General features: G+C 44.4%; 2 protein-coding genes across 5 annotated transcripts in view; both read right to left on the reverse strand.

Annotated features, from left to right (window-relative positions):
* Positions 1–1,983: 1,983 nt before the first annotated feature.
* TAS2R3 (taste 2 receptor member 3) lies at positions 1,984–2,934 on the reverse strand. Its single transcript, XM_006910465.1, has one exon. The coding sequence runs from the start codon at positions 2,932–2,934 to the stop codon at positions 1,984–1,986; it is 951 nt and encodes a 316-aa protein (XP_006910527.1).
* A 7,370-nt stretch (positions 2,935–10,304) lies between these two features.
* The window catches only part of SSBP1 (single stranded DNA binding protein 1), a 15,066-nt gene continuing 12,557 nt past the window's right edge, over positions 10,305–12,813 (reverse strand). For all 4 annotated transcript variants that reach the window (XM_025045955.1, XM_025045956.1, XM_025045957.1 and 1 more), the window contains exons 7-8: positions 11,352–11,406; positions 10,305–10,452 (exon numbers count right to left, since the gene is read on the reverse strand). In XM_025045955.1, coding sequence (XP_024901723.1) covers positions 10,434–10,452; positions 11,352–11,406 — 74 coding nt within the window. In that variant the 3' untranslated portion in view covers positions 10,305–10,433. The remainder of the gene's footprint in view (positions 10,453–11,351; positions 11,407–12,813) is intronic.

Consider the following 12,813-nt stretch of genomic DNA (forward strand, 5'->3'; position numbering starts at 1 on the left):
GGTGGTGGTAACTTTAGAGTGTCCACCGCATCGCCTATGAGTCTGTTGGGTCAGGGTGGGATTTAAAGGAGCCACAGTGGAAAGAGAAGGGAGGGACCCTTCAGAAGTCAGCCAAAGGCACTGAGAACCAAACAACGGGCAAGACGAAATCTCTAGTAAAATGCTACATTCAATTGAAAGAGAGGAAAATCTGCAAGCCTAAGGCAGAAGGCAGAAGCAAGTAATTCAGGAAAGGCTGAAGAACCAGAAGGTCACAGCTGGGCAGAGAAGTTGTCAAAGTGACGGACACAAGAAGAAGTAAATGGTCAAGTGTGGGTGAGGGTAAATCCCAGAGCAGGGGCTGGGGCAGGGTTAACACGGCAGATGCCAATCTAGGCAGCACGGGTTCCCATAGTAACGCTGCCCTGTGATGAAAAGAAGCACAGATTTCTATGAATTACAGAAAGACCCGTTCCAGAATCTTTATATTTTAGTAAGTTGGGAATGAATATTAACTCATACTTTTAGTTTCAGCAGACATCTTTTGAAAGGGAATTTTAAGTTATGTCAGAATTAGGAATTTTCCTAGCAACTTCAAGAGGCAAGTATCCATTTGAAGGCCAACAATGCAAACCGAAAGCCATTTTATTTGTGTAATTTTAGAAATGAATATATAGATCCCAGAACAATCCTAAAATTAATTTCATAACAACGTAACAACAGCCATAAGAACAGCGATGTTTATTGAATATGTACTCCATGTGGGACTCTAAGCATTTCTCATATGCTAACTCATTCGCTCCTTCCAGCAACCCTATGGACAAAATACTCCTACTATTCCCATTTCACGAACAAGAAAAGAGAAACGGAGAGAGACTAAAAATCTTCCGCCAGATCGACCTGTTCATAAGGGCCAGGGCGGGGATTTGAACCCAGGCTGTCTGGTTTTGAGGTGCACATTCTTAGCAACATCAGCCCCACATGGGAGACTGTGATAGAAATCTGGATTCAGAACTGCCATGTGTCCCAACTGCACACGTTCACAACTTTGAGAATTCTTCGTGCTCTCGAGCAATAATATTCTCACTGACTTGTTGCCACTGTTCACTGAGGGGAAGCAAAATCGATGCCTGTGAAATTTTATTAAAATAAAAGTGATTAAACTTATAAAACCTGCTTATATTATATTTTTAAAAACTCTGAAGTGTTTAAAGCAAATATGCATCTTGGAGTTTTGCTCAGTCTAAAAAAATTAAAAATTACTTGAAAACTTACTTTAGCCACATGACAAAGGAACACCATGGGAAGACTGGACTGGGTGGAACCTAGTGTCCGAGGGCCTTGTCCCCACACAGTGGAAACCGGCAGCTTGTGGGAATCGCTGTCGCTGCTCAATTCGCTGTCAGTTACAGCGACAGTTTCCCCTGTTGAGTGCTTCATACCGTCCGCTACGCTGACACGTCAGCACGCGTGGCCTCATGGATCCCTAAAGCCCTGTGAGGTTGATGTCACGGTCCACATTTTAAAATGAGGAGCGAGAGGATCAGACATGGGATTAAAGTAACGCATCAAAGGCCAAAAGTCTCGGAAGACGGACAGAAGCAGGATTCAGATCCGAGTCTGGGACCGCACTGCCTTTGTCTCTGCCTCGAGCTCACTGCGCTGTTTTCTCAACGTCAGCTCATCGCCGTCGGTATAAACTTCACGTCTAAGCCAGCGATCCGCTCGTTCCGTCGGGCCGATAGTCGTGAAAATGCAACCCCTTGTCTACACAGCGAGAGCGTTTTTACTATACGGACATTTTCCAAAGACCGTTTCACCCTCTCCTACACAACCGCACCAAGAGAGGCCACGAGACGCGTCCCCAGGTGAGACAGGGCAAAGCAGCAGCGTCTCTTTCCTACCGATGTTACAGGACTGGTGTCACGGGAGGGTCAGGAAGCGCCCTGCGGTCTTGAGCCAGGCGGAAGGACGCCCTGGCTCCCTCCGGCCCCCTCTGCTGTTCTATGGGGAAAAGGGTCTCTTGGATCCAGACTTCAGACGACCAGACTCACACCACAGCATCTCCACAAATGTCTGCTTCAGCTTGCTGTTGCCCAGAATGAAGACAAATGAGTGGCTGGCAGGATAAATCATTGTAATTAGTTCTCCAATCATCTGAGTCATCTTAGTTCCTGGTAGGAAATAACTGGATGTTGTAATTAAAAAGGCAAGAAAGTAAAGCAGGAAGAGGAAGAGGAAGGAGAGCATCATTTTAGTGGCCCTCTTGTGGGCCTCAGTGCTGGCATCGCTGGAGCTGGCGCTGTTGTGCTGCATCCGCCGCCCGTGCCTCCCCAGGGAGAGGATGAGCACAATGTAGGAGGCCAGACACATGATGAGGGGCGGGAGGTTCCACAGGGTGCCAAGAACATGGGTCACTTGGTACTCGTTCATTAGTTTTCTAAAGTGCTCAGTCACATTCCCTGTGCCATTGATTCCACAGAGGGCAGAATAGACCTTAAAATTGTGAATCAGAGACACGGCACTGCCACACGATAGGAGCAGCGCAGCCAGCAGCATCCACACAACCACGCTGTGAACTCTCCACTTGAGCCAGAGGAAGGTGGGGTGGGAGAAACTGGTGATTTTCAGGCAGTAGAAGACACCGAGACAGGTGGCAAGCCAAATGCTCAGATGGTTTGTAAATGCCCAGAAAATATCAATCACTTGCATGACCACCCCTTCATCATGTGCTTTGGGAAAGAACACCAGTATGACAGCATCAGACATGAGAATCCACAGCAGAGCAATCCTGGAGAGAGCCAGGTTAGTGGTGATAAAGTCAGACAAAGAGATTCTCCTGCTCTTGAACCAGCCGCTGCCGTTGACCACCCCGATGAAACCATTCCCCAGCATTCCCAGAGAGAACTGAGTGGCAGACAAGACCAGAAATACCCACTCTGTGAGTCCCGCCATGCCCGCTGTCAGGCAGACGCAGTCCTTGTTCTTTCTGTGGGTGTACAATCCCCTCGCTGATTTGAAATTTCTCCCTGTGACTCTGTCACCTCTACCTGCTGCTTTACTGTACCTGTCTCTGGTCTCTTTCCAATTTAGACCGCGGTAGAGCAAATTTGCTGAACCCTCTCTGGCTCTTTCAAGTCAGTCTGTCCTCTTCACAGATGACATGGATTATCGCGTTCCATCTATGATCGAAATTCAGCAGCTCTTTGCTAAAATGCAAATAGAGTGTCTAGTGTCACACAGAACAGGAAGCTGTCGGAATCGCAAAGAAGATGGAAGACTTGGACTCAGTTTCACAGGGAGTAGAGTTCTGAGCCACAGAACAGAAAGGTGAGTGTCACCAGAAGAGTCACGTGCACAATCAAGAGGGAGGGAGGACTCAGGAACACACACTGAAAGGGGAAAATACCAGAATTCCACCAGAAGGCACTACCAATGTCACCTGGAGGGAGGCTGAAGTGCATGAAGCAGGAAAGGTTCCGTGAGTGCCACTGGTCCTGGACGAGAGCCAAACAGTACGCCTCCGAGACAGGAGTACGCCTTGCTTGAGGGGCCCAAGTTCTTCCCCCGGGAACACAGCATCAGGACTCCTTGACCCTCTGAACACCCGACGATGACAACGACGAAGTACAGCACGTAAGCTACTCACAATACCAATTTTTTCAGAGCGCATGACCACTATACTGACAAGTCAGCAGTGGTTAAGCCGGCGGGGTTTATACACAGATATCACTTGTCAACCAAAGGCTTATTTACCTAAAACAAAACAGCGCCTTACAAATTTTGACCATGACCAGCAGTGAAGTACTTTTTATATGCCTTTTATGTATGTATGCGTCTGTATGTCACCATATAGAAAACATATTACAATCTAAATATATGTGATATATATATAATGCGTGTTTGTTGGAACACAAAGATTTCACAAAACCGTATTTCTGCTTTCTACTTGTGTGGCCCTCTGCTATTTTCTATCCTATTGTATTTCTTTCAGTGACGCTTGCATATCACAAACTTGATGTTACAACCTACTGAGGAGTTGTGATAAATGTTGTTTAAAAACACCAATATGGAGGATGGTGAGAAACCAGTGCCATCAAGATACAGAGCAGAGAGTTCAGCGAGTCATCCAATGGCAGGCAGAGGGCTATGCTTTTAGGTCCCTTTGGAAGGACCTCACAGAGTGGCAGATGATAAATCGGGATGAATGATACGTAGTCTTTTCCGGACAGATGCCCAGGACACATGCCACTCACCCCAGCCAGGTGAACCTCATCAATCTTGGCATTCCATGGAGTACAACATGATTTCAGGGCACTGTGGAGTATACTCGGGCATAAACACAGTCCTCCTCAGTCTCCCTTAGCTGTCTCAGGCTGACATAACGACCTGGCCCCAAATTCTTCCTGAACTCCGTGCTGCAGAATCAGACAAGGCCAGTTCCCAGCTGTGCCCTGGAACAGGATCCTAGAGAGGTCATAGGGCTGATCCCACAACCTGCCACCAACCCTGTTCAGTTTTCTCTCATGACTGATTTTTGTTTTTATAACATCATTTACATCCCCTCATGAGAAAAAATACACTAATAAGATTCTCCTATACATGCATTAGAATTATGCAGTGAGGAGGAAGTTCTGAATATACAATATATCAGAATGCATTTCACATACCATTTATGTTTGATTATACTTTTTTACTAACCCAATTATTTTTACCCCTTCCAAAGTTAGAACTTGTACCTTTTTATAAGTCATCATTGAGCAATTTAGGGTTAACTATAATTTTTCTTTCTTGTCTTCTGGTTATTTCCCAAGACAGTGTGTTTCCATGTACACCACATTAGCCGGTGACCAGAGTTCAATTTCTGAAAAGACTTTGTTGGATACCATCATTAACATTGCCCAGTTATATCATTCCATTTTTTAACATAAATACTAAAGCTATCATCCTATGAATAAATATCCCAGCATTAATAATGGGTGCTTCTACAATGTATGCTGACCATTACCCACCAAAATAACTATTTATATTCCAAGTCTAATTCATTAAAGCCTGCAGCTCTAAACATGGTTTATTGGAGGGATCGACACCCCCGCCATGCTTTGGGGCCTTTGGATCTTTCGCCCCAGGCTGTAGACATCTAGGAAGACTGAGACATCATGTTCTTGCTCTCAACTGTTCTTTTGAATAAAAAAAAACCAAAGTATCACTCAGGACCCTGACAAGAAACAATTAGCATAAACTGAGCAATTCTAGAAGAGTTTTAAAAAGAGATTTTTTAAAAAGGATGACTATTTACAAAATGTAGAGTCTAGAGGAACCATAAACAGAGAGGAGGACAGGGTATGCTGCGTGTAAGGAACCTCCTGACAGGAGCTGAGATTTTTCACTTGGGCAACCCTGAAGACCATGAGCAGGGAGAATAAATCTCAAACTCCAAGTCAGCAGACTACCAAGGCATTCCGGTGTCATCCCCACCCCTTCATGACTCTGCCATTTCTCCACAGAGACTTAGACATAATGGTCCAGGTCTTTGCATCATTCAGACATCAAAATGAGTCACAGATAACTGTTAATACAAACCTAGGTTCACTAATCTGAAGAACACAGACGAAAGACAGCACAGAAGAAAGTACACAGCAGAGAGATCAACAATATGTACCACGGTGCTCGCTTCGGGGACAGGTATACGAAAAAGCACAGTAGGCATGATGATAAATAGAGTGCAGGCTTCCAGGTCCCTTAGGATCCTTATCAGAGAGTGCACAATGGCAAGGAACACGTCCGCGTGATGAGCATCTCATCCGAGCCCTGAAGGCTCACCCTCAAACCGTACAAGCATGCGCGCATCCCGCCCCTGGCTGGTGCGGATGAGGCGCATCATCGATCCTGGCCTTGCACTGGATATGATCCCATCGCAGGGCACTGCAGGATACGCTCCATTCAGAATGAGCACAGGCCTCACTTATCACCTCCGGTTTCATCCCTCAAACATTGTTTTACAAAAACAGAACGAATGTCTGTCATCCAGATGTTTTCAACATGATACCACCGCACCAATACACCAGCTACAGGCCCTAACCTGTCAAAACGTTACCCCAAAACGTCCATCCAGTCACTTCTGACCGGATACTGGGGAGAGACAGTCCTCCCGGGGTTTCCCACGCTCCCACACACCTTCCTGGGTGTGCTAAATACGTGAGGCCCTGACTACTCGTCACCTGGGCCACCTTTTAGGGTTCCGTTTGCAGCAAGCAACCTCAAAGGATGAGGTAATGTGCCCTTCTGGGACAAAAAGCAGCCTTGCTTATTCCTTGCTATGAAAGCAGTATACCTCTCCATCATGAAATCCATCTAGACTCCTGCATTGCCCCCGTGGGACTTGCAGACACAGGAACTTATGCAAACATGCTGATGTTCATGCTGCCGTGCTCTGAATATGATCATCTTTCGCTGACCCCGAAGTTCCATGTCTTCTGCTAGCATCCATGAAACGGTGGTAGGCTAACTCATTAGCTTGTAAATAAGGTGAAATCAAATCCCAGATCAATGTGGTCACCACCGGTTTTGGCAGCCTGTTCGTTATTCACTCACTGTCTCTCGAGCCCAAACCCCCTACTCTGCCCTATTCCATGGCGGCTGGGATTCTACAGACCATTTCCCAGACTTCCTTTCCAGATGCCTTGCTCTCAGTAGTGTCTGCCAGTATGAAAACTGGCAGATGAGAAGGAAGGAGAACGAGAGAAAAATTCTGCTTCTTGCTCCAACGATGTGACACTTGGTGGCAGTTCTTTTGATTATGGAAAGGATCAATGGCTAGACTGCAGGGACTGGATGAAACCATCTATTCAGTGTCGCTAACCCTGGCCAAGGCCATATAGCTTCGCCACAGCAGACATGACTTATAAACACTCCTCCAGCAATGCAGCAGCAGGTGCAGGCTCAGACTCCAGCCGAGCGACATTATCCGTTTCTGAGTGTAACCCATCTTCCTTTTTGCTCCTGCAGTACCCCTTCCTTCTCCCTTCTCCTCTTCCCACTTTTATAAGTGATCTCTCACACTAAATTCCAACCGTTTGAATACCTATACATTGGTTTCCATTTTCCCAACTGGACTTTGAATGATACACAGTCCTTCTACCTCTTTTGTGGTTTGGAGTTTTAGTTGTCTCTTAGATTCATCAAAGATCTAACATACATTTGTTTCTCATTCTCCCTGGGGTTCTGGGGTGAGTGTCAAGGGGAAAAGGAAACTTGTTTAATTTATAAATGCCATTTTCACACCAGAACTTCTGCCAATCAGTTTGTATTATGTTCATTATTTTAATGCTATCCACGTGTCGATAATTTCAAAATGTGTATCTTCACACCAGACCACTCTCTTGAGCTCTACATTCCCATATCCATTGACTTATCTGACTTCTTTACTTGGCTGTATTATAGACATTTCCAATTTAACATATCCCAAAAAAATTCTTAATTTATCCTCATTAAAAAAAAAAACAAACCCCTCTCTCTCACCCCCAATCTTCCCTATTTCAGTAAATACGAACGTCATTCACCCAGTTATTCAAATCAGGCACCACCTAAGAATTCATTTGATTCTTTCCTATGATCTCACATCGATTCATCAATAACTTATCCTTTCTAATTCCAAAGCACAGCTTGAATTTTCCATTGCTACTGTCTCCATCCTGGTGCAAGCTACCATGACCTCTCATCAACTACTCATTGTTCTCCTAACCCACTTCCTCACTTCTAATATTTTCTCCTATTACAGATTCTCCATATAGCTACAGGAATGACCTTCTTAAATATAAATGTAAATGCAAATGAGATCGTTTCGCTCCATCACTTAAAACACTTCAATGGCTTCCCAGTGCAACTACAACAAAATATAAACTCCTTACATTATATTGTAATGTAATCTCTTCTGCATATCCTCTTGCATGTACCAGGACTCAAGATCAATTTTACAGTATTTCGTAGTCTGAGTTAAGGAACAGGAATGCTTGAAGCTAAGTATGTGACATTAGGCAAATTTCTTGAACTTTCTGACACTCAGGTTCCCAATAAATGAAATGAGGAGGGACCAGATGGTCAATACGAATTCATGGTTTAAGGGCCTGGGTTCTGGAGTCAGACCTAAGTGCTATGGCTCATTAGTTTTGAGACCTTAGGCAAGTTAATGTCCCTAAACCTCAGTCATAATGATAGTACTTATCTTATAGAGTTGTTATGGTGATTAAATAATAGTGCCTATGCAAATGTATAAGGCAGGAGTGTTCTTTAACTGTAAGCTATTACTAACATCAGCATTAATAGGGTCATTGCAGTATACGTTACCTATACTTGAAATATTTTTATGAAAACTTCTATTTGTTTAATGTAATATTTAATACATTTAGAAATACATGCAACATATATGTAAGTCGTAAAGCAAACAAAGAACCCATAACCCCGCCCCCTAACTTAAGGAGTAAAACACACTAGTACTGTGGCATACACCTGTGTGCTTCATCTTACCCGCTGTGCCTTCCCACAGTTTCCTATGGTAACTCATCTTGAATTTATCATTCCCCCTCTTTTTGAAGTTTTAGCATACAGATGCCTATCCATAAACATATCGCTTACTTGTTTGACTTTAATCTTTATAAAAATAACATGCTAGGCAAATATCTTCTGTAAGGTGGACTCAACTTTACGTTTTGAAGTTATTCCTGTTACAACATCACAGCGCTGTATAGCATTCCACTGTGTGAGCGTTTATTTATCCATTCTCTGTCGATGAACCTTTGGGTTGTTTCTAGTTTTGCACTATTACGGACACTTTTGCTATGAACACCCTTGGGCATGTTTCCTACAGGGTGTGCCTTAAAGGTGGAATAACTGGGGGAAATCTCAACACTACAAGTCAATGACAAAATGTTTTCTCAAAATGAAGTGCCAATTTATGCTCCTCCACCAGTTCCTAAGAGTTCCCTTTGGTCTACAACATCTTCCCCCGCACTTTGTTCTAGCAAATGTATTGAAATTTGCTGGTGTGGAGGGCTTAAAATGAAATTTCACTGCAGTTTCTGGTTTGCATTTCCTTGATTATTGATGAAGTCGACCACCTTTTCCTGTATTAATGGATCATTTATATTTCCTTCTTTGTGAAATGCCTCTATGTCTTTGCCCATTTTTCTAAGCTGTCATTTTTATCGCTCTGTAGGCCTTTACATATTCTAGATGGAATTTTAGTTATATTATCGCAAATATCTTCTCTCCCAGTCTGTGACTTGTTATTTTGCTGTTTTGATGGCTTTTGATAAACGGCTATTCTTAACAGTTAAATTGATCACTATTTTCTGTTTACATTTTTGTTTAAAAAAAAACTTCCATGCCCTTAAATCATAGATATCATCTTAAATTTTCTTCCAAAATTTTTAAAGTTTTCCTTTTCATAAATAAGTCTTTGAGTAACCAAGAATTCATTTTTGCATAAGGTGTAGGGCAGAGACCAAGTTCATTTTTTTCTTAATGGATAATAAACTTTCCCAGCATGATTTACTGAATAATCTATACTTTACCCAGTGAACTATAATGCCACTTTTACCATATTGCATTTCCATGTATGAAAGGTCTGTTTCTGGGTTCTCTATTCTACACCACTATTCTTTTTGTTTATTCCTGCATCCACTATATACTTCATTTATCACTTATAGCTTTATTAAAAAAAAAAAAAAAAAAAAAAGTCTTGCCAACCGGCAGAACAAGTCCCCCATCTCAGCCTTCCTCTTCAAAAGTACGTTGTCTTTATCAATACATCTTCAGAATCGACTCGACCTGTTCTCCCAAAACTTCTGGGCAACCTCAACTAAAACACCAATGATACAGTAAAAACTACGTTGTACTTAGGATCTAGTTATTTTGCAATGGGAAGCTCCTCACTCTATATTATCTAGTCTGCCAGGGGAAGCATATGGAAAATTATGTTCTTTACCTAAGTGCTCCTTTATTGGACAGGGAGCTATTAATTAAGGGTCCTCATTATGGATTACTAGTAAAACTAAACTGATGAAAAAAAATATGCCTGTATTTATTCTTTTTAAGGCTAATTGCTAAGATTTTGTTACATTTTATGTCCTGGTTCCCTCCCCAAACTTAGAATGAGGTGTAGGTTAAAATCCTGAAGGACTGTGGGAGCAGAGGTCAGACTGTACTTCTGCCTGCAATGGAAGGTCGTCTAAGAGAAAGGATAAGAGTAAAGAGGTGATTGTGTAGATAAAGGTAAGAATGTATACATTAGTAAGGATTGGGTTTAACAGCAAAGCACAAATAAGTGGCTTAAACAAGGTAGAGATTTATTGTGCTTCCCAAAGAAATCCAGAGGTAGACTGCCCAGGACTGGTATGGTGGTTCCATGGTCATCACAGATCCCAGCTTCCTCTGTCTTCATCCTGAAGATCATCTCATGGTCCAAGATGGCTACTGGAGATTCAAGTCATCGTGAACACATTTCAGATAAACAAATGTCAGATGAGAGTCCAAAGAAGCACAAAGGATGAGCCTTCCAACAGCTCATTTAAGAAAGGGGTCCTTAACCACGAAGCCACGGACCTGTACTGGTCTATGGCCTGTTAGGAACCAGGCCGTACAGCAGGAGGTGAGCGGCGGGTGAGCGAGTGAAGCTTCATCTGTGTCTGCAGCTGCTCCCCAACGCTAGCATCTCCGCCTCAGCTACACCTCAGATCAGGCATTAGATTTACATAGGAGCACTGGTCTCTGGTGCCAAAAAGGGTGAGGGACTGCTGATTTAAGGAACTTTCCTGGAAGCACCACCAAATGACTTCTGCCTGTACCCCCTTAGCAATCCTTAACTGCAAAGGAGAACAGAGAGACAGTATTTTGGCTCTGTGCATCGTCACCCCCAACAACACATGGGTTCCATAAATGCAGAAGGGATAACAGATGTTGCTGGGTATCAACTATGTTTACTTCCTGTGTTTTATGATATGTTGCCAGCTTGGGGCCTTGCAGACCCTAGGAGAGACCGCCCCCTCCCAAGGTTAGCTAACACCTGAAAGAGTAAATGCCTTGCCCACGAGCACACCTTTGATATGCACTCCAACCAGTGTCGAGTCCACACCCGCCGTGGGCTGCCTTTCATCAGGCTCCTGCTGTCCAGGACACTATTTCTCTGCCCAAATTCATGCCAGGGTCTGGTACCTGACCACTAGGAACCGAGAGCCCGCTGCAGATTATTCAAACTGTCCAACCCCAAACTTGCTCAGCTTACCCATCCTGTCTCATCCACTGTTTCCTCATGAAAAGGCACAGTTAGAGCTCTGCCCACACCTTCCCCTCTCTCCTTCTGCATCCCGACCTACCTGCTGCTTCCCCGTGTGGTCCTGCACGGTGAGGTATGTGCCCTCCTCTTGGGAACTGTAAGCAAAAGCCTTTTTTTCAAAGGCGATGTTCTCAGCACCTGTGACCCAGAACCTGGCCCAGGATCTGACACGTGACTGGTGCACAATGAATGACTCGATGTGAACCCAAACGCCCCTCGTGTCACCTTTCACCCCCACTCTTCTCACCTTCTAGGCCTGCCTGCCTGCCTCCAGGCTTTCCCCCTCCCAACCCTTCCCCTGTAGTCACTGTTCTTTGTAAAGCACAACTCTGATGCTACGTCTCCGTCTTGAAAGCTCCGGAGCTCGCCACTGCAAGTCTTCGGCAGGTTCTCAAGGCCCGTTACCATTCAGCCCCGACCCACTCGTCACGTTTTGTCCTTCACTTGCTTCAGACACTGTTAAGTTTCTGGGCCTTGGTTCATGCTGTTTCCTCTGCTGAAAACGAACCTAACAATTCCCTTCTGTGCCCACAGGACTTGATTTCTACCGCGACTAGACTGCGGTTCACAGTGCATCATATGTGTTCAGCTGCAGAGGCTCCCGCTTATCCTCCCCACCGACTCCCTCATCCTAGACTGGGTGCGCTGCAGGGCAGGGGTGCTGGGGCGGGTGGCCCTGGAGCTGGGCCTGCGTGAGTTTCAAAAGATGCCCACATTACCTGCAAAAAGCCATGGAAGATTAAAAACAAACACTTCCCAAGTGGAATACAATCCCAGTCATCCGTAGATGTTAATAACAACAAAAAATCAAGTACGATGTACTAAAACTAATATGCTCTCACAAGGGTCCCATGAGACTTGATGAGACGGGCATAGTGGCTGAAGAGTGACATGCCTTGTTTAAAATAACGTCAACAGCAACAACAGCCAATACATGTGGAGCGCTTGATCCAGTTACCGTGTGCTAAGTAAGTTACGTGTATTTACTGTGCTCTTCACAGCGGCCCTGTAAAGTAGATACTACTACCATCCCTGTTTTATTCACAGGAAAACAAAACAGAAACCCAAGGCAGGGAAGGTAAGAAACGCGCAGAGGTCACTGGGCGGTGGGGGAAGCGGGGATTCAGACCCAGGCTGTCCGACTGTGCGGCCTTCACTGAACCATTATGGTAGATGACATTTTTTCAAATGCCAGGTGCAACAGAAAAACCAAAAAAATGTCAAAAACGTACACCTGTATGCACAAACAAGACCCTGAGGTCAAAAGCACGGCAGACAGAAAATAGATGAAGGATAAAGAGACAGAAATGTCATTACTGTAGCTGCGTGACTCCAACAGCCTAAAAAGCTGCACATCGCCCCGTCACAGACTCTGGGACTGGCACACAAACTACAGTAGTGAGAGGGGACTTCAATGCTGTTGACGCCTGCCAAGTCTAATTCTCTAAAAAGTGAGCCTGACGAATTCCTGAAGCATCTCCCTGACAGTGACATCTCTCAGC

Source organism: Pteropus alecto, unplaced genomic scaffold, assembly GCF_000325575.1.
Source record: "Pteropus alecto unplaced genomic scaffold, ASM32557v1 scaffold22, whole genome shotgun sequence".
In the NCBI taxonomy this organism is placed as follows: domain Eukaryota; kingdom Metazoa; phylum Chordata; class Mammalia; order Chiroptera; family Pteropodidae; genus Pteropus; species Pteropus alecto.